Source organism: Thamnophis sirtalis, unplaced genomic scaffold (assembly GCF_051295495.1).
Source record: "Thamnophis sirtalis isolate CommonGarterSnake01/CBP01778 unplaced genomic scaffold, rThaSir2_p1.2 scaffold_6, whole genome shotgun sequence".
Classification (NCBI taxonomy): Eukaryota; Metazoa; Chordata; class Lepidosauria; order Squamata; family Natricidae; genus Thamnophis; species Thamnophis sirtalis.
Genome location: NW_028261386.1, coordinates 89,041,294 through 89,066,552, shown reverse-complemented (window position 1 = coordinate 89,066,552; position 25,259 = coordinate 89,041,294). Strand labels below are relative to the sequence as shown.

The 25,259-nt window shown below is 38.2% G+C and overlaps 2 protein-coding genes across 8 annotated transcripts in view; one reads left to right on the top strand and one right to left on the bottom strand.

The window, feature by feature from the left end:
• REPS1 (RALBP1 associated Eps domain containing 1) overlaps nucleotides 1-5,799 on the bottom strand; it is a 61,370-nt gene extending 55,571 nt beyond the window's left edge. For 2 of the 5 annotated variants that reach the window (XM_087718365.1, XM_087718366.1), the window contains exons 1-2: nucleotides 5,508-5,786; nucleotides 444-567 (exon numbers count right to left, since the gene is read on the bottom strand). In XM_087718365.1, coding sequence (XP_087574491.1) covers nucleotides 444-567; nucleotides 5,508-5,660 — 277 coding nt within the window. In that variant the 5' untranslated portion in view covers nucleotides 5,661-5,786. Of the gene's footprint in view, nucleotides 1-443; nucleotides 568-5,507 lie in introns of all 5 variants that reach the window. The other 3 variants (XM_087718369.1, XM_087718368.1, XM_087718367.1) reach the window with 3 other exon arrangements.
• A 5,125-nt stretch (nucleotides 5,800-10,924) lies between these two features.
• Nucleotides 10,925-18,633, top strand: ABRACL (ABRA C-terminal like). Of its 3 annotated transcripts, none has more exons than XM_087718356.1 (3): nucleotides 10,925-10,955; nucleotides 14,795-14,861; nucleotides 16,774-18,633. In XM_087718356.1, exons 2-3 carry the CDS (start codon nucleotides 14,801-14,803, stop codon nucleotides 16,956-16,958), a joined length of 246 nt encoding a protein of 81 aa, XP_087574482.1. In that variant the 5' UTR covers nucleotides 10,925-10,955; nucleotides 14,795-14,800; the 3' UTR covers nucleotides 16,959-18,633. The 3 variants fall into 3 exon arrangements, with proteins under 3 accessions (XP_087574482.1, XP_013931599.2, XP_013931600.2); XM_014076124.2 differs by lacking the exon at nucleotides 10,925-10,955 and adding an exon at nucleotides 11,049-11,166; XM_014076125.2 differs by lacking the exon at nucleotides 10,925-10,955 and adding an exon at nucleotides 11,178-11,439.
• The last annotated feature ends 6,626 nt before the right edge of the window (nucleotides 18,634-25,259 follow it).

The following is a 25,259-nucleotide window of genomic DNA, read 5'->3' as shown; positions in this document are numbered from 1 at the left end:
CTACAGGAAAAATGATTAAATAAGCACCGACTTTGAGAATAAGTTAAAGTGAAAATCAGGCCAAGCTATTTGACATTCCTTTTCATATTAAAAACAAAATTCTGCATTTTCCCTTACACTTAAAAATGCATGACAATTTAAGGCTGAAAGGTTTGTGTGTGTGTGTGTGTGTGTGTGTGTGTGTGTGTGTGTGTGTGTGTTTACATACATGTAAGAAGTCAAACTCGGCTTTCTTTTTTTTTTTTGTTTTTTTGTTGCTCAAAAGCTGGAATTCTGTGATTGTTCCATTTTCTTGTGACAGTAAGAACACTAACACAAGCCATGCGTGAGACACAGTTTTATGAGTTCCTTATTTCATTTTTGAGGAACTAGCCCAGTAATATATCATAGTCAGATAACAGGCATATTTTTAAATTTAATTTTAATATTATTTCGAGGCTTACCAGAATTTAAACTTTCCATTCGTAGTGGAAACCCAGACTGAGCCACTGCAACAAGTTTCAAAGCAATGTAGAATTGGCTTCTTCCGAAGTATCCAAGTCTAGTTGCACCACAAAGTTCCATGATCTACAGACAGATCAATATATATAACGTGAGATTGTATCTGTCTATAAAGCTTAGTATTAATATATGCATTCTATCAAAGGAATAAATAATTCCAAAATACAAAGTTAATGATACTGAGCCATTTCTCAATAGCTACATATTGTAATAAGATAATTTGGCAATGCATGGGTGCATATTACTTGTTATTAATTTCATCATAGATAATATGCATGCAGCACTGCACAGTGTGGTCATGCATTTCTAACTGTAATGAAAAATTTGGCAATCTTAAATGCACGTTTCAATAGCCACTGATTCAAAGAAAATAAAATCCAGAAAAAAGGAAATAGAATGAATACCTATAGGTGTCTGAAATCATACGAATGTTTACTACAAATCGCCGCCCATTGTTTAGCAATGATTCTGTTCTCCAATAATGCTAAAATATTATAAGGTACTAATTTACAAGTTTCTGCTCAATATTTAACTTAAGTATGCTTTATGGCACTTAACAGTTCATATTCAGTGAAATATCTTAATTTTGCCAGTTTGAATGCTAATACCCAATATTTGTTGCGGCAATATATTTTGCTGTTTCCACCAGAAAAAGAACCTCATTTTTTATTAATTCCTGAGAATCTCAACTTCAGTTTTTAATCACAAATTTTTCTGACAGCAGCATGCTGTAGAAGCAAATCTACCAGAAACAATTTGTAATGATCTGACTGACAATATCAAACATCAAGTCAATTAGCTATGGGAACCATTACTGCTCAGCAACTTCATTGAAAATTTGGTTTTAAGCATTCTGGAATCTGTCATACCAGATAAAAAGCTGGGTACTGAAAACCTGAATTATAACAGTAGTAATAAAACCGATGGAGTTTGGTTTGATTTAATTTTAAAAGGTTCCAGTACACCAAAAGGTTTACACACACACACAAATTTAATATAAAACAAAATGGTTTTCTGATGCAACATAGAAAGGGTAGAATACAATATGTCTTGCTGTGACAAAATATATTTCACAGGCTTGTCCATTAAGTCATCAGTCATCAAGTTCAACTTGGAGAGGTCTTTATTTTAGCTAAGAAATACCACTGAATTCCTAGAGACAGCAGAAAAAAGGACTATCTGTAAGAGGTGTTTATTTTATCCCAATATGACTAGTAGACTACAAGCAATCTCTATTCTTGTGTAAATTCAATCTCTGCAACCATTTGTACAAAAGCTGCAAATGAATGTATAATAGCATTGCAGGATTAGGCACATTAAGCAAGATTAATTCAATCCCATAAAGTCCCACAATATTTTGAACTGAAAATTGAGATAACTATGTTTTTTCAGACTTTAAACGTAGTATTGATTCAAAGTTTTTTCATTAATTAGTTGATAAATGCTTTAAAGACAAGAGTCCCTAGGTAAGTAATTTCTTCATATTCTTGAATTCTTTTTGTAATATGTAAAATGCAGACATTAATTGTATCTTAATTTAGAGTAACTATATTTATATTCTAGATTTTTTTAAAAAAATGTTATCATAAACAAGGCAGTAGTATCTGAAACAGTATCTCAATAATTGCAAGAAACCCATGTGCTATAGTCATGTATAGCTCATACAGTTCTAATTCAAATAGCACCTAAACATGATACAGCATTTTACATGACTACTTACTGCATCAGAAGTACCCATAGCTGTACAATTTTCTAAAAATACCATTAAAAGAAATTCTTTACATTTGAACCTTAAGCAAATTTGTTTTTTACATATATTAATAGCTGTTATTTGAATTAGAACTTGTTTTTACATACATTAAACAAGTTAGGGAATAGACATACCAACCATGGATTCTCGATCTTTTGCCCAATCCCTTAACAATAGCTTTGTTGTAATTCATTCTAAGCAGGGATCTTAGGATGGAAAAGCTGGAAACATTGTGAGACATTGTCGTACTGTCTTATAGAAATGCAATTGAGGATTTTTTCTCCCTGGATATTTTTCTACATAGTTCTTAGCTACATATGGACCTTTCTTTAAAGACCTGGACTCTCTTTTATCAGGTTCTTCATCCCTGCAAGATGTGGTTCACTTTTCAGAAAGTTACTCTGCTGATGAACAAATAGAGGGCATGGTGGTCCAGTTGCCTTTACATAAAAATAAAATAAAATTTTATACACTTCTACCCACCAATCACTCCATACAGGTAATCAAATACTTAATCTATGAAGTTCTAACAGAATGCACTTAACTTCCTGCTCACATGAAACTGCCTAAGCTTCCACTACATTTTCTTCATAGAATAGAAGCGATGGATACCTAATTTGATCCCATTTTTATTTTCCATAATACCTGTTTTGCATTACTGATAGGCTAAAAAAAGGGCATAGTCCAAGCTTCCTTTTTTTATTCCACTGGGGTTCTCTGTTAATCATTTTTCTACTGCATGCTTTCTTTTCAACTAGATTCCAAAAATGAAAGATAGTTTACTTATTGATAGTTCACCTTATTTAGAACTGAATCTTAGGCAATAACTGGCTTTGTATCAAAGGTAAAACAGTATTTATCGGTAGTATTTCTCTCCATTCTGAGTACAAGCACAAACCATATGAAATACTACAGCAATCAGTGAAGCAATCATTACTTGAAATGTTTCACAGCTAAAAATGATGTGGGCTCATGGACATTTATGCAATATGCATTACAATGAGGTGAGTTAAAGCTAAATGTAATATTCTGAATCAACACAAGAGAAATTCTAATTTTTAGGGGGGGTTGTTAAATTTTGTCAAGTTTTTGTCCTAGCACACTTCTCTGAATGTTTTATGAAGTGTGCAATTTGCCATGTCAAACTTTTAAAAACTTCATTGTAAACAATTAAAACACAGCAGAAATGTATATGTATCTGTTTACGAGTCAGAGCAGCATCTATTTTGACTAATATACATATATATTTTGACTAATTTATAAATGTATCATAATTTTCATATATGAGCATACATGGCAAACAGTCACTCCACATGCACATTTATTAAATTTCAAAGTCAGGGGCTTTTCTAAAATAGAAAAAGCAATGAATCAAACGATCTAATGGATTTGAAAAACATAAAGAACTTATGCTGATGAGATATCATAAAGAACTCTGAGTACTAACTCACCTTTACCAAAAACAAATTCAGGAACACAATCCTACCTTGAATCGTAATAGGCAGCCTACTGCCCATTAGGTGCTTTGGACACTATTCTTTTTACAGTATGGCCAAAGGCAAAAATGTTTGTGGTAGATATAGTCCAAAGTACTTAGAGGGCATCTGGCTACATATGTGGACTTAAAAAGGTCTAAATGAAAAACAATGCTTAAAATGTACTTAAAAACAAAAACAGGTTCCCCTCTCAAAAGACGGGAGCTAACATTTACAATGAACACATACAAAACAATAAACATAGCTACTAATCTTCATAATATAAATGGTTATTGATAAAAGTGATAAGCTGGAAAATAAAAACAGAAGAACATATACAATGTGCTTGAATAGTGACAGAATTGAATCTATTTTGACAATTACAGAAGGTGTGGATCTCATTCAAGTTTAACTAAAGCTCACCCCCCTTTTAAAACAATTGTATTCATTAGCAAATTCAGCAAGTTTTGTCAAAAAGTTATCTTTTAGACATGTTCCAGTTAGTCAAGATTCAAGGCCATGTTCATTTCATACAAGGGGCAAAGCAGTCCTCTCTACTTGTTTGTTGGCAACAGTTGTGTAATACACAGTTCAGGCTTTCAATAGATTAAAACAATGTAACACAACATCTACTTACTAACCATATCATTAATAGATAAATTTGTTTTGCCTCATGAGAGCCCTGCCACAGCATGCTAAAATACAGTACACTGCCGGCTTTTTATTTGTTCAAGTTAAGGAAATAATACTGTCCAAAAGAGTTGGAAGCACTAATTGTCACTGACCTACTTAAATTTTCAATAACTTCAAAAAGAAGTTGGGCTGCATTCTACATTTAATTAAAAAAAATGAGGCATTGATACAGGTTAAGGACAACTACTGCTTCTTACTTTGGGATAATAATCAAATGATGATGATGAAGTCACACCAATGACTTCACACTTATGAAACCCAAACCACTGAATGTCTTTGTGCAAACTAGTGAAATGAGCTAGTGGAATAATGAAAAGTTCAGCATATCAGACTGGCAAAGGCAGTATTATGCCACTTTCTATGAAGTAGAAAAAGTGTTTTTTTTTAAAATATTTAGTATGGTTCCACCCTTCCAGAAAGAATCCAAGGCAAAAAAAATTGAAAACAGCTGCACTAAATTTCAAAACATACATTCCTAACCTATAAGGTATAGTTTACCTAGCTAAGCCAACTTATCTAGCTAAGATTATAATACTAATAAAGTAGAAAAAAAGGCAAAATGTTGTTTCTGGACAACATTTAAGTTTAAGCCCTACTTCCACTCAAAAGTTATAGGGGAAAAAAGTCTTGCTGAATTCTAAATTCCTTGGAAACACCTACCTTCATATTTATTTTCCAATTCAATGGTTTCCCCAGTTTATCACTTTTGCGGAAGATTTAAAAAACCCAAACCAAGCGATTAACGTCATACCTTGCGTTTTGTCAAGTGCTGATCTTGCAACAGGGAAAGAAGTGCAAAAGTGCTCGAGAGCCTTGGGGGGCTGCAACCGAAGAAGCACCCGCCAGCTTTGCACCGCCTGCCTCGCTCGGCGGTGCATTTGCAGAAACGGACCCGCTTTTCCTTAAAAAATTCAACCCCCCCCAAGCGACCCTCCCTCAAAAGCCTCGAGGGGAAGCAGGAATTCCCCGTTGACGCTTGTCTTAGCCGAGGCACCCCCACCCACCCCGCCGGAGGTCAAAAGCAGCAGTCTGGGGGGTTGTCCTCAAGGGGGGGGGATCCAGGTGGAAGGAAGGCGACGGAGGCTTACCTGCATGACTATCTCGTTGGGTAACTGCGCGGCGCGGAAAAGCTCTAGGACCCGCCCGTTGGACGCCACTTTCTTGGTGCTCTCCGTGTCGCAGTAGGAGAAGAGGTCGCAGTAATAGCGCTGCTCCGTTTCACTCAGCGTTAAACCCTCCATCTTACGCCGGCCCTGCCCTGCCCTGGGGATCGATCTTACAACGGGGTAGAGTGGAGGAGGGAGCGGGGCCGCGCTCGCACGCGCGAAGCCGCCGGCGCCGCCTCCTCCTCCTCGCGCCAGTAGCGACCGGGGAGGAGGGGCGGGGGGGGGGAAGAAGGAGGCCTTCCGCCCAAAAAAAAAAAAAGAGGAACGAGAGCGCGCGTCCGTCTGTATGTATGTGTGAGTGTGTGCGTGTATGCCTTTCGCCGCCTCGGCTGTCGCTTGTTGATCTCGCGCCGCGAATCTGCCTGCCCGACAAGAGTTGCGGAGGAAGGTTCCAATCCAGAGGAAGCCCGACGACAGGGGGAGGAGGGAGGCGTGGCCACGCGTGTAAAGCGAAAAAAAAAACGCCCAGCGCTGAGTCGGTCAAAGTCTCCTAATAAAGTTTCTGTACGTTTCTCTTCCGTGCCTTTGGCCACGCCCATTTTCCCTCCCTCGGGCGCTCTGGGGAAGGCGCGCGCAACCAAAGGGCGGACGGATTTAATTCCGCTCCCGGAAAAGGAGAAAGAGGAGGGATTAAAAAAAAAAGGCTGCCCGAGATCTCGCGCACGAGACCCGGATGCGAAGCTAAGAGAAGGTTTAGCTTTTCGCTCTGCTTTCTTATACGACAGAAGCGTTGGGGAGGGGCGGGGAGGGCGAGAGAGAGGTGGCTACACCGTCCTCTGACGGTTTGGAGGTCTGCTACAGTGTTCCTAAGTACTGTAGCGCCCTGTCGATGTCTAAATTTTGGAGCTTGCTCGTGCGATCAACTGAAGATGAAACAAGAATATCTTTAATGAAGTCTGCTGTGGATGATTGGTTCTCCTGCTTTGAGGATGATAGGAACTATAGTCCAACATAAGTGAAGGACACCAGATCAAGGAATATATTTATTGTTGATTTCTTGTATTCCACCTGGCAATACCTTATCAAAAGCACTTGACTAAACTTAAAAACAACAGAATCTTAAAAAGTAAAAGCCTATATTTAAATTTAACAAAAGACTGACCAATAAAGATGTGGCTTTACAGATTTTTCTAAAAATACAATTAAAAAGTGACACCCACAAGAGGATGTTGACTTCTGTTCACACCCAAGCGGTTACTTGGCAAAGTGATTTGCCATGGATTACTGGGAAGTTTTCCAATTTCCTAAATCTACCTGAAGATCCTGATGTTGCCTGTCAGTTTCTCATTCAAATTCTAACCACATTTGATCTTGCTTAGTTTGAGCTTTTTAAAAGCTTCTTGGTTGGGTCCTGCCGCTAGAGGCAAATGGAGTTTCTACAGTATTTTTCACATCTTGTGGGCAGCACAGAAGGCCTTCTCCCACATGCAAGAAAGGCTGGCCTCTGATTATTGTGCAAGGGTATCTTCAAAAGTCCATCTGCTTCAAAACAGCCAGAGAAGAAAGGAAGGAAAGCAGACTGAACGGAAGGAAGAGGCAGTCCCTCAGATCAGAGGTTTTCAATTTATTTCAGGCCATTGAATCTATTTTTTTTTAACAAACAGACAAACTCTGGAACTCTTTATTGAGAGGAATGGGACATTTGGATGTCAGGATACACTCTAATCTTTCCAATCTAACTTAGAAAAATTACTATAAAAGTTAATGGTAAATGTTCCCCTCACACATATGTGCTAATCGTTCCTGACTCTAGGGGGCAGTGCTCATCTCCATTTCAAAGCTGAAGAGCTAGCACTGCCCAAAGATGTCTCCGTGGTCATGTTGCCAGCATGACTAAACGCTGAAGGCACAGGGAACGCTGTTACCTTCCCACCAAGGTGGGCCCTATTTTTCTACTTGCATTTTTACATGCTTTTGAACTGCTAGGCTGTCAGAAGCTGGAACAAGTAACGGGCGCTTACTCGGTTACACAGTGCTAGGGATTTGAACCGCTGAACTGCCAACCTTTCTGATCAACAAGCTCAGCACCTTAGCCACTGAGCCACCGCGTCCTATCAAAATTGCTATAGATATGCCTAAAAACCAGCATTGAGGCAGATATACACAGCTAAGCACATTAAAGTTCTCTTTTCTTAGAGAACCAACTGTAAATATGGTCAGTTCGTACCTAGATGCTATTTTTCAGGGAGATCCAGAGCAAAGGAAAAATCCCTCTAACACAAGAGACTAATGGGGAAAAACTACCTTCCCTACAAGGATCTAAGTTTAAGTCCTTGTGTGGAGATTTTCTCATTCCTACAGAACCCATTTAACTTTCCATGAGACTTAGGATTCCACAGAATCCAACTTGAAAACCTCACCTTAGGTATGGAGATCTATGAACCAGTACAAGGGAAGCCAGTGATGGCATGCATGATAGCGTCACCATACAAATGCTGCAATTTGTGTTAGGTATTGGACATAGTATGTAGTGGCATTTGCCTTGTGATATCAATCAATTATTTTGTTTTGTTTGGTGATATCATGTACAGGTATTTGATTTGTGATCCTTTGATGTTGAACAATGGGACATGTATACGGATTAGTTATGGCTATTGCAGTGCTCCCACATTCCTGATCAAAATGTGGCTACTTGGCAGCCTGCCTGTTCTTGTGATAACATGGGCTTTATAGTTCCCAACTGCCTATCTACCCTCTACCTATGCCATTTTGTTTCCCTGCTGCCTTGTGGTCTACCACCCCACCTGATCTTCACTATTTCCTTCCCGTTGCTGATGAGGCATGCCCAGTCTGGCTGCTGAATCAGTGAAAGTCAAGACCAGCTAAAGAACTCGCAGCTATGATTTTATGTTGTATAAGTAATAAAATTATAATGCTTCACAACTCCCATTAATGAAATTAATTTTAAATGTGGACTTTTTTTTTCCTTCCAGGTGGTTCTTCTTTTACCTTCCAGGTAAAAATTTCTATTAAGCATTGTTAAAGCTTATATTTCTACCAGGTTGTGGAGAAATCTTGAGCAGAGTTGAGAAGAGAATTTCCTTTCAACTGGTTCCACCCCATCAGCAATTCAGGTCTAGCCAGCCTTTTCACTCCCCACCTCTACTCAAGATTCCAGCACAGACATATAGAGATTTGACTCTCTATATGATAACAGTTCCCAAGACACTTTATGCTTCTTGCTAATATTACACATCATTCCTTCTTTAGAATTTAATTTAAATTAGGAACCATTTATGTACTACAGGTAGTCCTTGACGTACAACCATTTTTTTAGCAATCAAAGTTACAACCATGCTAAAAAGAATTGGTCGGTCCTGAACTTGCAGCAATCACAGAACCTCACAGTTATGTGATTGCCATTTGCCACCTTCCCTGCTATATTTTTACAGAATTAGTGTTATACAGTGGTTAAAGTGCTAACCTATGAGCAGAAAGACCAAGGTTCTCTAGCCCTCTTTCAGGCAAGAAATCCAGCCGAGTTGTTTTGGGTCAGCTACTGCTTCTCAGCTCTAGGCTAGGAAGTAAAAAACACATCTATTTACCACCCATTGGTGGATCAACATGGTTGATTATTGTCCATAATCTTCATTGAAAAGACCAGCCTGTGGCACCTTGGCTTGGAATGCTAATATAGAAAGTATAGGCAAATGGGTATAGTGGTTCCTATGAAGTGTAGCTGAATCCAACAGAAAGTGCAAAGTAATCCTATGCATACTTACTGAAGAGAAAATTTCATTACAGGTAGTTCTTGTCTTATGCCCAGAATTGAGACCAAAATTTCCATTGCCAATCAAGAGTTACTACGTGAATTTTTCCTCATTTTACAACCTTTCTTTAATAGTTAAGCTAATCACTGCAGTTGAGATAGTAACACGGTTATTAAGAGAATCTGGCTTTCCTATTGACTTTGCTTGTAGGTAGTTGTGAAAGGTGATCACATGACCTCAGGATAGTGCAACTATCATAAATACATTCCAGTTGTGAAGCATCTCAGTTTTGATCATGTGACCGTGGGGATGCTGCAATGATCATAAGTATGAAAAACAGTCACAAGTCATTTTTTTCAGTGCTGTTGTAGCTTTGGAGGTTACTAAATGGATGATTGTAAATTCAGCACTATCTGTATGAGTTATAGATACAGCCACCATATCCCTGTAATGTTAAGTTGCTGTTGCTTCACTAATTGCTTTTTAAGAGGTGTCTCCTTTTATCACTGGCCTTTAACTTCGGGTTTCTCATTCTATTTGAGATATATTTTCCATCTTCTCTAGTCCATACATACCTTGCTGAATGCATGATCTTGCTCACTTGGTCAAGCAACCACTCTGATGAAGTGACAAGAACAGAAATGTGTCCAGCAACATTTGGCCGCTGTGTGCATGCTACCTTTCCAGTCACTTGATTTTCTTCTATTGCTGTTCTGATTTGTGCTATTGAACTAACATGACCACAGGAGAAAAGCAGCAGCAGCGTAACTAAAGAAAGATGAAATCAGGCTTCTTTTAAACAACCTGCACATTGGTCTCAGACCCATGGGATGTAAGCTGTTTTTGAAAGTTTGTGTTCTGCAATATTGCTTTCTCTAGCCATACTGGGACTGCTCTAATAATCTGCTTGCAGCTTGCCTCGCAGATATTATATAGGTCAACAAATGCCTCCAGAGAGATCCTGGTTTAATCTGCTATCACTAAAGCAGCACTAAGATACTTGAAAACGTGTACTAAGCCCTCTGTAAAGTAAACTGGCAATTGGGTAGGGTTTTTTTCAGCAATGGTCAGACAACTAGGTCTCACCAAGTTCGCAAGAGCAGTACCTATATTTAATGGTTTTGACAGGTGGATAAATTTACTGCTCTACCATTTGTAAAACTAATTCCTTCCCAAGGCCAAGCTCCTATCTTGAGAAGTGACTGAAATCCACAAATCACTGCACCTTAATAAATCCTGCAGTGAACTGTTAGGACATTACTGTGTCCATTTGCTGCCCCCCTTACTAGTCAGAATATGAACTGGCAAAATAGGAGCTAATTATGGCAGCATACTTTTAAAGACCATGCGGAAGGACATATGCTCTGTACAGGGCTGCAGTCCTGAAGTTGGGGCAAAAAGGAACTCCATCAGGCTCATGAATGTTCATCATTTAAAGACTCCAGGGAGGTGGCTGGTTAAAAAGCCTGGTTAAAAAAAAATATTACAGCGAGGCGATTTCAACATTCTGCCATTGTTTTCTGATCTATGCGAGGTTGGTTGACACCTGAAGTCACTTAACGATAGTGCATAGGGTAATGAACGCACAGGTGTGACCTAGCCCTGTTCCAAGAGACTAACACCGGCGTTTTCCCAATTGACCAACGGAGCTTATTCTCAGGTACCATCAGTTTAACCAAATCTCGGTCTTAACCCCTCGCTTCCCCAGAAGCGTTTGCTACAAGCGTATGGGCGGCACCTCTCCTTCCGCTCACTTTCAGTCTCGAGGGGGGGGGGGAGGTTGGTCACAAATTTCCTCCTCCTGACACTCTTTCAGAGCCATACTTCCTCCGGCACTTTGCTTTGAACGCCGCTCCTTCTCTTCTCTAGAGGTAAGTCAGCCTAATCGAGGTGAGCTGGAGTGCCATCCAGTCAGGCGACCCGACGCGCGGGAGGGTGGAAGGACGGCAGGGCAAAAAAATCGCAGGGTGCCCTCGTGCATCTGACTGCGGAGAGCCGTGGAAGTCCGCTTCGTGGAGCTCTTGTTCCCGAGCCGGGGGTCTGAGCGAGGCTCTTTGTCAGGCGGAGGGAAGACGAGGTGGTGGCGGCAGCCGGCACTTCCGCGCCGGCGCCATGTGATCCTCCACGCGGATGGAAAAGGCAAGGTAGGAGAATCCACCTTGGAGGGGAAAGTCCTCGGGTACGGGACTGTTTCTCTCTCGGAGAGAGAGTCCACTTTGGCAGGCACCGGAGATTGCCGATGGGCGAGCGGGGACGGGGATTGTCCCAGGCGGGCGCAAGAACCGGTAGCCACCGGCAGCGCGGCTGATATTCTGCTTTGCGCAATTGGCCAGCGGGAGGACTGCAGCCCTAGACGCCGTATTGCTTGCAGCTGGGATGGGAGCCCTACAGAGACAAAGAAACTTGCTTCCAGAGAAGCAGGGTTGCTTGGGGATGGGGGTTATTCATCCCATTGCTTGCCCAGCCGCTGTACCTGCGCCCTTTCGCTTTCTTAGCCCCCCCAGTCGCCTTTACACAAACGGTTCACGCTCCCCACCTTTGCAAGTTGCATTTCCCTCCCTCGGCTCGTTTCCTTTGCCTGCCTTCTCTGCCAGCCTCTTCCCCATTTCTGGATGGGGGGGGCAACCCGAGGGGCGCATAGGAGCAGGTGAAAGCTGTTTTGCCACGCTCAAGGGGACGTAAAGCGAGAAAGATGCAGAGAAGACCTTCAACTTGTTGAAAGCTTTTGTTAGCTGAATTCAGAAACTCCCCACAACACATTAGAGCCATACAACCATTAAAGAAGACGCTGAAGACCAGTGTAGTCCTGGGCCAGTCATTCAGTCTCAGCCCTAGGATGCAGGCAATGGCAAATCACTTCTGAAATCTTACCTAGAAAATGGCCTGACTTGTCAGGCAGTCAGTCAGTCAGTCACACACAAACACACACATGACCAAATTAGGTTATGTGTTGCCCCAGAAAGGAAATTACTCATCATGCTGTTCCTATTCTAGCTGCAAACAAAAGAATTCAGAAATGAATATATTCCTGAGCCAGAAGCCAATGAAAAGTCCCAGGTTTGTTTCTCTCCTGTAATAAATGTAAAACACTACTCAATATTCATTCATTCATTTATTAAATTTATAGGCCGCCCAATCCCGGAGGACTCCGGGCGGCTTACAATGAAAGAAGAAAAAAAAGAAAAGCAAAATAAGTAAAAAAAAAAATAGTTTAAAATACACAACACACATAGATCTAATCGGGGCTGGACCTTAACACTAAGGTCAACAGCCCCAGGCCTGCCGGAACAGCCAGTTTTTAACGGCTTTTCTGAAGGCCATGAGAGTGGGCAATCAGGCAATTGCATACAATTGCTTGCCATTCTTACTCATTTGGGGGAAGGAAGCATCTTAAGTCAGAATTCAGTTACACTTGCTCTGTAACTTTTTGGAAAGGTAAACAAAAACATTCTCCTAACATTTGAAATAATATGCACACTTAAATAATTATCACCTGTTTCCTCATCTCTGCTCTTTGAAGTGAAACAAAACATGTTTGTTCACCGTGTTAATAACATCCCATACTTTGTGTGGAACTATAGGACCTAGCCTGCCTGGGCTGCAGTCATACAAGTTTCCCATCAAACTTAATGAACTTATTAGACATGCATATAAAATTTCAATGTTGGGGCCTCATTTATTTATTAAAAAAACAGCTTGTGGTTTTAATGAAAAGACTTGTAGGAGAGATGTGTTAGACTGACAGCCAAAAATCAGGTGGAGTCTGGTTGCACTTTTTCTGATTAACTGAATATTGACAGTTTCTGAAGATAACGGCTGCAAGATAAAGCAGGCGCCAGTCTCTTATATGGGTGGATCCCTGCACCGATTTTGTGTAGTCTGTTAGGAAACTGCCATCACTTAGCAAAATATATATATATCCCTATTTCTTGAATTAATTTATATAAATGGAACACTATCTTTCAATGCCGTTTGATGTAGATGATTTTGAAGAGGTGGTGCTTTGGCAGAGTCTGGATGCTACAATAGTTTATGATACTATACCACTTTTAAGATATGTCTTACTAGATTTACAAACTGTTAACCTGTAGTCTCAATCTATAGCCATTTGTTTAGCAACCATTGGAAGTTACAGCAGCAGTGAAAAAAGTGAAGTTACAACTTGTACTTATGAACTTTGTAGCCTTCCCATGGTCACCCGATCAAAATTAGAGTGCTTGGCAACTGGCATTATTTACAATGGTTGCTTACTGACTGCATTCTTCACTTACAACTGCAGTGATTTGCTTAATGTTCATGGCAAAAAGGTCATAAAATCAGGCACGACTCACTTAACAACAGTTTAGCAACTGAAATTCTGGGGCCAATCAAGGACTACTGTAGAAGTCTGTTAAAGAAAGCTAGTTAAAAGTGGGGTGGCAGCTTTTCAAGTTGTGTTTTCATTAAGTCATGGTTGAAATTATGTTGAAATTCTGGATTTGCACTGGTAATTGCAAATTATTATAATTTGTAGATTTTGTAGATTTATTGAACATTTATAGGCCGCCCTTTTCCCTGGGGGGACTCAGGGCGGCTTACAACAATGGGGGAAGGGAGTGCAAGACAAGACATAAAAGAAAAACACGAGTAAAAAAAAAAATTAACCATAAAACACAACATTCACTCAACATTCGGGCGGGGTGAGAGTAAATCCTATCCCCAGGCCTGACGGGATAGCCAGATCTTGAGGGCTGTGCGGAAGGCCTGGACTGTGGTGAGGGTACGGATCTCCACGGGGAGGTTGTTCCATAGCGTCGGAGCTGCAACTGAGAAGGCTCTCCTCCGCGTAGTCGCCAGCCGGCACTGACTGGCGGATGGAATTCGGAGGAGGCCTACCCTGTGCGATCTGATGGGACGCAGGGAGGTAATTGGCAGAAGGCCAATAATGAAAATATAACAATTATTATATGAAAAGTAGGGTACGGTAGTTCTTTTTCCCAAATGAGTTATACTTTAAAGTAGAAAAATAATCTTAGATTTGGTCTGCAAACAGCCAAAGAGGCAGATAAGGGTTTTTTGTCAAATCTCCATTTAGGGGAGAGAGAGAGGGAAGAATTATGTTAAATGCAGAATCATGTGCTTTTCAAAGAACTCTAATACTTTAACTGTTATAACTATTCATGTACAGAACAGCCCCTTTTGCTACATTTCGTAATATAAAGGCATTTTAAATGCTAGGATTTTTAATGTGAGTAAATGCTTTACATATGCAGGTACCACATTCATTTTAAGACACTCCTTTGCAGAATGTGTAGCAATGTATCTGACTTCCAAATACATAACCAACTTAATAAGGAAGATAACTGTCTCTTTGAGAATGTGAACTGATAAAAAGGACCCCGCCCCAACATGCATTCATTATGTGCACTTGAAACTTCTTTTAAAGTCTTAGTATTTGTTTTGAATATGAAAGAAAACAGAAAGGAACAAATTTATAAGGCAACAATCATTTATTTGTAGGTTACAATGGATGTGGAACATGAAATCAACCTGTTAGTTGAAGAAATTCGACGGCTGGGGACCAAAAGTGAGTATGACTAAATGGCTGTAGAAGGAATATAAAATTAATAGTCTCCAAATGTGATAGAATATAACTGACATAATTTCCAATGCATATTGGTCCAATATTTCCAGAAGGCACTGTATTGGGAAAAATCTGCAATGTAGGAAAATCTGCAGAAAAAGCCCCATTTTGAAAAGTAAGGTATAAAAATCAAGATACAAGATTTTATTCTTAAAACATGGAATAGATTGGATGAAAATCAATAAAGAGTTCAGTAAACTTCTGGCAACCGTTCAAACGTTAAAGGAAGTGGTTATGGCTTTTGCTTCAAGCCAGTCTGATAAATTTGTTACAGAATATAAATTATTATTTATGTCCTATCAAGTTGGTGCCAATTCTTAGTGACAATATTTTCTCCTGTTCCCAATCTGGCTCTTCTGGTCTTTCAGTGGTTCATTTATGACCACTTTAATTAAGCCATCCTCTTTCTGTCTTTATTTCTATCTTTCCCAACATTATAGATTTCTCTAGAGAGCTATGTCTTCCCATAATGATTCCAAAGTAAGATAATTTGAAACCTATGAGAACCTTGAACCCTGAGTTAATTGGTTTGATGATCAATTTGTTTGTTCTTAGCTATCCAAGTCCAGAGGACTTCTCCAACACCAACAGGATATAAATATTAATTACTAAATAGACAATAAGAATAGCATGGGAGCCCCCATACTATTTAAGCCAACAGCATGCATCTCTAGTTCTAATAGCATTATATAAAATAACCAGACTGCCAATTTTCTTTCAAGGGCCCCCTGTGCTTCTGAAAACCGGTGCCAAGTTTCCCATACACTCATAGCTTCTAATGCACACTTTACTTGTGACATAGATAATAATTTAATGGAAAACAGCAATATCTTCTGAGGGGATGCCTACTTGCATGTGGAAACTTGGCAACAGTGAGATATGATGTTTATGTTGATACATCATGTTATCTTTGTTTACTCATTGAAAATTAATTAGGTCACAATTTATGTAGCAGATGAAAACTATATTTGATTCCCAGTTAAGTCACTGGATTTTTTTTCATAATTTTCCCGCTTTTAAAATAATACTAGATTCTTATGTGCATGTTGCTTCCAGTTCAAATTGCTAATGTAAGTTTAGGTTTTAATCAACAACCTAAGTAGCAGTTTGTAAATTCACTATAATAGTGTGCCTTTTTGGAAAGGGCATTTAAATGCAATCTTATTTTTTCCCCATTGACTTTAATTTTAGGTGATATTCATGTTCACTAATCACAACACGTTAAAAAACAAGGGATTTTTTTGTTGCTTTCAGCTTAGTATATCATGCAAATTACTATTTGTAAAATATTTTTATAATTTAACATGTAGGAAAACATATCTAGTTGTGGTTTATTCAATAAACCATGGCTAATATGAAGCCAGTCAGTATTAATCATAACTACCTTGAGTTACTTTGGGCCGAAATGATACCAGATTTTCATATGACTATTATTCAGCATATAGTTTCAGTTTTCAGTGATTAAAAATATAAAACTAGAACAGTAACTTTTTTTAAAAGAAGTGTTAAAATGTGGGTTTTTTTCAACCATAAGTTAAAGATTTTTGATACCTTCTTCAGCAGTGTCAGCAAATCTTAAATAATGTTGCAGAGATTACTCATTTGATATAGTTTACTATTTGATCTAATGGATTTGGATTTAATAATATTTTTATCAATTTGTGCCTCCGAGTATATGTTGTTTAAAAGTTAACATATTAGTTGTATTTTCACATTTACATTGTGATGAATTTGGCTACGGATACAATAACCTTATTAAATGAAATTAGAAAACTTGAAAATCTCCAGGTCCAAAGACATATTGGGAGCTACAATGTTAATATGTCATTTCATCCTCATGCTTTCTTTTGTCCAGATCCTGATGGGACATTGAGTGTGAAGTTTGGAGTGCTGTTTGCGGATGAGAAATGTGCCAACCTTTTTGAGGCTTTAGTGGGAACCCTGAAAGCTGCAAAACGACGAAAGATAGTTAGTTATCCTGGAGAACTGCTTTTGCAAGGAGTTCATGACAATGTTGATATCTTGTTATTGCAGGATTAGTTACTTTCCTAGCAAATGGCATTTTCATTAGGTATCTATATGTAACTCAGATCAAGATGCATTTGATTGAAAGTATATCTTCCTATTTATCTTTATAGAATTATATATAAAAATTCTTTGAAGGCCTTTTAAAAAATTATTTTCTGGAACCTTGCTACATACTTTGTTAGGCCTTTTGGGGGGAGATTTGGGAATTACATTCTCACATGTCTAAAATGTTGTTAAACTTTGAGAATTCTTTACAAATTAGCAATATTAACAACCTAAACCCTGCTACAAACTTCCAAAGAGGATTATGGGGATTCTGTGATTTCTCTGCAAGAATCAAAATTATTCTGGCCAAATGAAGCTTTCAAACTGATAGTTTCATCTGAAACTGAATATTTGATATGGTCTTTTTATGCAATGTTTGAAACATAGGTTTTTCATGTGACACTTTCTGAACTGTGATACTTCAGAGGAACTGTGGAAAGTTATAAAAGCAATGGAAAGCAGAGAAATTCTCTTGCATTTTTTTAGTGTATTCTCATTAATGAAGGAGAGAATGTTATGGAAATCATTTCAAAGAAGAAAATAATGTAAGATAAATGTGTCATTAGTGTGTTAATTTTCACTTAGTTGGTTATAAAGTGACCAAGACAAAGTGTTTTGTTTTTTATTATTATAATAATTTCTCCATCAATCAGAAAATCAGTCATGAATTCTGAGGAAATATTCGAAAGGATATTTGGATATTTTCTTTGGCAGCATTTCATTGCTAAATAGGTGTACTGGTATTGAGAAATTGTCCATCCAGCTTTGCTTCCCAAAAATTTGAGAATATCAAAAGACCATTTGTGTCTAACTCATATATTCCTTTTCTCAGGGTGAAGTTAGAAAGAGATGTGGGAGGAAAACCATCCTATTCCTCAGATTCCAGTTTCTTTATAAGGTTCATTACTTGATGCTGCTGCCCTTCTGGGGAATGGGTATACCTTAAACAAACTCTATAGATCACCTCAGAAAGCACTAAGTATTATTCAAACTGCTGTTAAGGCAAGTTCATTCCTTTTCCATTTGGTCTGTTTGAGAAAGAAGTGGAATAGCATGTGGGAAATGCTCATAAGGCCCCTCTCTGGCAAGCATCTCTTGAACACTTGAAAACGAATATGACATAAAACAAGAACAAGAAAATTGCCTCATAGAGGACATGAACATGTGAAGTTGGTAGAATCGTACAATACCATCTCACAGAGGTGCACTTTTAGTTTTTCACAAGATGATTGAAGTGCACTTCTTATTGCTATAATTCGTGTAGGAAATTAGAAAATCACCAATTCTTTCTCTTCTCTCCTCCTACCCAAATACTTGAGAATTAAAGACTGTCTAAATGGCAACAATGGTGTCATAATACATTTTGTCTTTTAGCCCTTCTTCTATGCATTCTGTTCTATTCTTTGCATGATCCTTTTGTGTCTAATTGATTTAGTGCCTAGCTGGTCTTCCTTAGAAATCCCCAAAGGGCTTCAAAGTAAAATACTTCATCAATAAATTAAAATCTAGGTTGTTTTTTTTTAGCCATTTCATTCTGTGAAAAAATGCCTTTAATTAAATAAACATTTCATGTACACCAGGAAAATTTGGTCTCAAAAATAAATATTTTTGGTATTTACAATAAAACATTTCCAATTCTCGCCAGCATGGTGTGTTTCTTGAAGTCTGGAGTAGCTCACCTGAGCACTGGAATTTTTATTTTGCAAGGATCCTCTTTGCCAATTCTGTACACACTTTTACTAATTTCATCAAGTTTGAAGCATTCAAGAAAAAGAAAACATAGCTTGTTATGGTGATGGTGGAGAATAGGAAAGCAATGGTACTTCATCTTAAATGTTGCTTTGATGCTTAAGAAGGAATTCGATACAGTATTTTCAACTCAAATGATTTGCATATTTGTTTAAATAATGCATTAGTGTTAGGAGTGATCTTATTAAAGTTATGATTCAGGATTAAGTACATTACAGTACTTACCATGAAAGAGAAGCAATTGAGCTTTCAATATGTCTTAAAATAGCTGGAAATGTTTTGGAAGTTTACAGTGTGAATTTTGGATAAATAAGGCATAAGGAAGCAGTGTATCAGAAAAAAATATTAGTGTATGATTTCAAAACAAGATAATTTCTTATGGAAACTCATGTCTTTGAATTAACTGACACCTGGCTGACTAAAATGCAAGAGGTTTAAAGATTTTTAATTAAAGTTTATGTTCAAAGAACATCTAAAATTTTAAGATCTTATCATTTCTCAGTCTTCAAAATTATTGTACAGTACATGCATTTTCTTATGATTTATGGTGATTGCAATTTTACTTTATAAACAAGAAAAAAACCCAAAAGAACAAAATTCCAGAAGTTTAATTATTGATTAATATGAAACATAAATTGAACCATAGTGTTGTCATATATTACTTGAATGGTTTATAGCGTATAAGCTCAAATGTTGGTTTGATGCAGAAAAGATCCAGATTCTATCCTTAATCAAGGTTTACTGGGATACATAAATGATTTCTCTCAGTCCAACACACTTCAAAGAGCAGCTGTTTTATGGAAAAATTGGAATATTATGTGTGCTGCCTTGAGGGCCTAAAGAAAATGTTGGACATAATTCTAACAAATTGCTATTGAGACTTGAGAATCAAGTCTGTAACAATATAAGTTTAGATTAACTGGCACATTCAAGAAAGCATTCAACGCATACCATAGTATGAGCTGAGTTATGAGAAGTATTTTACTTCTAATAACTATTATATATGGCACGGCTGTCAAACTCACATCATCATGATGTATCGGGACTTCTCCCCCACCCCTTTGCTAAACTGGACGTTGGCCGTGGCCAGCACATGACACATTCAACCTGCGAGCTATGGTATAGGTAAACTAGGCTTCATTCAAACCAGTATTCTGTGTTGCAGTCACCAAACTATAAACCTGCCTGCTTACCTAATTGGAACATCTAAGTGAGACATGTTGTGACTCTTTCTCTTTCCAGTTTATGCATTGGCTTTAGGTAAGGCTGGAACCATAACATAATGATTATTATGTTATAAGCTGGGCTAACTTTTATAAGAAAAAAACTCTGAAAACTGCTTTAGTCATTTTCTCAAACGATACAACTGCTCCTTTATTATTTATGCAATAATAGATGTGAAGGAATCTCACTTATCTATTGCAGGCAATGAAGAAACGTCATTTTACAATTACTGTACATTTTCATGCTGTGTATAAACTTGTGCTTTGTTATGTTTCTTATAGATTTCCTTGCTTCCTTCTCATAAAGGCAACATCTACTATACCTAAACAAAGTTAAACTGGTCAATAAATTACATCAAAGTCTATCAGGAAATCATAAGGTTTTAGACAAATTCAGCAATGTAAAAAATCTGGGCAGGAGCCACTAGAAATCTGTTTACGTGCAGTTGCCAGGAAAATAATATCTATATATTTATATAGCAATCAAAAATCAAGCTTGATTTAAGAGAAATCCTACCAGTATTAACTTTTATATATAACTGAAGAACCTCATTGAAATAGAAATAATTCAGTCTTAGTGGTGTCATTAGTAAAGATATATACAAGTAGAAAATTTGAACCATAATTTCAGTTGTAAGTTATGATGGTTGTAAGTTAAGGCATCCATGTGGCTGGATCTGATTTTACAACTCTTTTTATGATGGTGGTAAATCATGAGGTTATAAATGTGAACCCATTCCCTTGGAAACTAGCAAAAAACCACAGGAAATTGGCCCAAACCACTGCAAATTGTAATCATGTGACTGCATGATACTTCACCAGTTGTAAATGTTCAAAATATGCTCATGTGACCAAGAGGGAGGAAGGCGATGTGATGTTTTACAACATCTGGAAGTGCTTAGGACCCATAAAGCACCCTTTCCAAGATTGTCATAACTGAACAGGCATTAAAATACTAGTTGTAAGTGAAGGACTATGTGTACAGATGGTAGGTAAAAACATTTCCAAAACTGACCCTATTCACATTTTTAACATTTGCATTATTAAAGAGTCAAGCTAATATAACCGACTGGAAAGGCAGTTTAGCCCTTGGTCACCATCTTGATCCAAATCCAGACTTCCCTCTTTTCTCCCTCTGCAAATAACAACAGCAATGTTTCTGATTAAATTAAGATGATAATGTGGTCAAAGTTACTTAACTTTTTAATGAATCTGTATGAATTTACAGCCAATTTTTTATCAGTTACCACTTATCAAATTAAGCAAAACTGGCTGGGTTTACAAGTTAAACCAAAATTAAAACTAGTGTGGAAATCCATTCTCATCTAGTTTTCTCTGGAGATTCTCAGTCATTCAGGTCATGGTTGTCTCAAAAGTGCTTTTTCAAGAGGCAACTGGACGTTCTTGTTTTTCTTTGAAGATGTTTTGCTTCTCAGGAATATCTGAAGATGTTTTGCTTTGCAGGAGCATCTCAAAAGCTCAGGGAGATCTTCAGCCTACACAACATAATGTGCACACTTTAAACTCAAGAATACACTAAGGCAGAAGCTTGTCCATCCCAAGAATAAAACACCCAGACACAAACTGAGCAACATGGTCTATGCAGTACAGTGCATCAGCCATGTGCAGGCCTGTACATTGAGAAAACAAAACAACCACTTCATAAGTACATGGCACAACATAGCAGAACAAACCCACCAGGACAAGATTCAGCAGTCCATCTGCATTTAAAAGACAAAGGCCACTCTTTTGAAGATAACAAAGTCCACATTTTGGACAGAGAGGACCGCTGGTTTGAAAGAAGGGTCAGAGACCATCTATGTTAAGATTGAACAGCCCTTTCTCAACAGAGGGGGAGGGATATAATATCATCATCTATCTCCAGTTCCAAAGAGGCTCAATTTGCACTAATCAGGTGACTCTGAGGACATAGATAAACCTCCAGTGGCTTCAACAGCTCCCTAAAAAAATGCAAATGACTAGCTGTCTGCAAGGAATATAAATCCTTCCATTCTCCACCATTCAGCTAGAGCTGAAGAAGCTTCTTGGATGAGAAGCGAAATTTCTTCAAAGAAAAACAAGAAAGTCTAGTTGCCTCTTGAAAAAGCACCTTTGGGACATTCTCACCTAGTGTTTGAAAAATATTTCAGCAAATATTTGCTGAAAATACAGAAATGAGTTGGAAAACAAATCAAAGCCCAGAAATGCAACCATGAGCTGTGTTTTCCAGGCATTTCTTTTAGCAGTAAAATAACCTAAGGAAAACTAACAATTTAAGGATTCTGGAAAAGTCTTGTCCACACAAACTACATATATCTGCCAGCATTGTCCGTCATCACACATTTAGAATAAATTCACATGCTGCAAATGGGACTGCTTCTGAAGACTTACCATAACCTGAACCTGATAGAAAAGGAGTCTATTAAACAGATGAGAGCAACAAGTGCAATATAACCAGTGTTGACTCACGGGCGTATGGAACCCCAGGCCACCTTGTACTGATTTGCATTTTTAGAATGATTCAGCAGGATGGTACCTAGGTTTTGGCACTTAAGGCTAGTGCCCACTCTGCCTTAGCTTAAAGCTAGCACTGAATATAGCACCAATAGCATTGTGCTTAAACTTTGTTATTTGCCTTGCCTAGCCGTTATTCATGTTTTCTTCCAAATACATGCCTCTTTTACCTTCTCAGGGTTTTTTTAAAATCTAATTTCTGCCTGCTAGCCCAGGCAGCTTCCAAAATACAATATAATGAAGCTTTTAAACACACAGCTCTGAAGGATTATATCCTGAAATCAGGAAAGTCTGTTTATCTCTTTATATGTTATTTATACTGCCTAATTTTAATTTATATTATTATTTTTAATTCAAAGAATATTTCTGCTGTTCTGAATACCATGCGAACTAAATCTTTTTTATCAGTAGGATTATTTGTGCATTACAGCTCGTTATACTCTTCATTAGTCTTTAAAATGCATTTACTATGTTTTCACGTCAATCTTTTACAACACACCTATGATTTTCCCCTGCAGTTGTGCTGCTTTAGTGCTGTATCCAAGTCCTCTGCCCACATAGAGCCAATACATGGGTCTCTTCTAGAACTAAGCACTGTTGTTCATTCAGAGTAACACTGTGACTCAACACAGACATACATAATTTTGAATTATTGGACGAAAAAAGCGCTAGAACCTGTAAAAATCCCTTCAAACTGGTTATTTGGGAAACACCTTCAAATTTAGGAGGCTCCATGCAGAGTCAAAGCTTTTGTATCTGTTGCTGAGTAATTTCTTAAATATTTATATTAAAAGATCACAACAGGGATCTATACGTAGATATGGGTAAGGAATGAGATTTTCACATATATGAAGGAGGCTTAAATCTTTTTCTCCCTAATCCCATGGATTTTATTTATCTGTATTATTTGTGGTGCAAATTTGTAGTGATTGAAAATCCTTTGTCTTTTCTATTTGGTTTTATTTCTTTATTCAACAGGTGATCTGGCTCCTGGATGGAAATTGGTTAATTTATATGAATTTATGTCCAGCCCAGCTCCCTAAACTCAGAGCAGTTTACAATAAAATTAAAAGCCTATGTTTACAGGTGTAATAACTTTATATATAAAGATGCATGAGAGAGTATATATCTACATGTCAATGCAATGAAAATAACAACCCAATTCCATACACTCATAATATTAAATGTCACTGCCAGATGCCAGTTGCCACAGAACTGTTTTCATGCATCTGTGAAAAGCAAATAAAGAGAGTACCTGGCAGAACTCTTGAGAGCATAAAGTGTTCTGTAGCAGGAGCCATAAACCCTTTGGAACCTTATGCCTTTGATCTCTCGACCAGGCAGGACTATAAGTACCCCGTCCCTTCTTGTTTGCAAAGGCTAGTCAGATCCCCTTAGAAAAGATGGACCATAAGGTATCCCAGAGCCAAGCCCTAGTCAGAGGTGGTATTCAGCAGGTTCTGACCAGTTCTGGAGAACCGGTAGTGGAAATTTTGAGTAGTTCAGAGAACCAGTAAATACCACCTCTGACTGGACCCACCCCCATCTATTTTCTGCCTCCTTAGTTCCAGCTGATTGGGAGAAAATTGGGATTTTGCAGTAACCTTCCCCTGGAGTGGGGAGGGAATGGAGATTTTACATTATCCTGCCACATCACGCCCAACAAGCCATGCCCACAGAACCTGTAATAAAAAAAAATTGAATCCCACCATTGCCTAGAATTAAAACCAATTGTAACATCTCATTCCTTGAATCAGATGTTTGTTTGGTAGTTAATGCAACAATTAAAGTGTTGCAGAAATGAGACCAAACCAGCTCTTTGTCGAAGGGAAAGGTTTATTATGCAAGGTTCAGCAGCGATAGCTCAAGCAGAATCTGAACCCCGAAGGGCAGTGGTTACAGGTTTTTATACTTTATCAGCCAGGATATTGATCATTCTCCTAAGTACATATTCTTCCCGTGTCACGTATAAGGATATAATCTTACTAATTTCCTGGCTCGGCCTAGTCAGGTAGATAAGATAATCAATCCCCTGTTGCATGGATAAAGCATCGGGGCATTCTTGCCCGGCTTAATCTTACCTATATGTTAACCTTCTACTTTATTCCCCCCTTTGAAACTCTTCTGACTTTTCAAGAGGAGTTTCGCAATCACCCACTCCTGCTATTTTTTCATATTCCCACATTGCCATTACCTGGGCTACTGCTTCCCTTTTTTGCTAATAACGACAGGCTGTTAGATATGGTTCACACAAAAATGGGGAAGACACATGGGAGAATAACACAGCCAGCAGCAATTAGACCTATAAAGGCAACTATGGCTTGCAAACCGGGTAATTTAGGGAACCACCCATTAAAAATCTCTTTGAAATTAAATCCACTCAATTTCTGATCAGCATTATGGGTAAGTTGTCTCATTTCCCTAGTTAATTGTTTAATAACGTTCCCTGTTTCATCACTCTGTAAACAACAGTTAGAGAGGTTAAACTTTCCACACACACCTCCCATCCTGCACATTGCAGCAAACCTGCACAAGGTAACCATGTTGTATGTCTGGTTGTAATCCAGGTGGTGTCAGTTTTACACATATACGTATGGTTTTGTTTGTATGCATCCTTCCAGGAGTCGGACCCACATTCCACTCTACCTGTTTTGCCTGGTTAGTTTATGGCCATGCAAGCACGAACTCCAATACTATCCTTTCCTTTCCTTGTTTAAGGACAGTGGTGTGATTTACATATGCATACAGATCCTCTATCTTTCCATTATAGATTTGCCCGAAC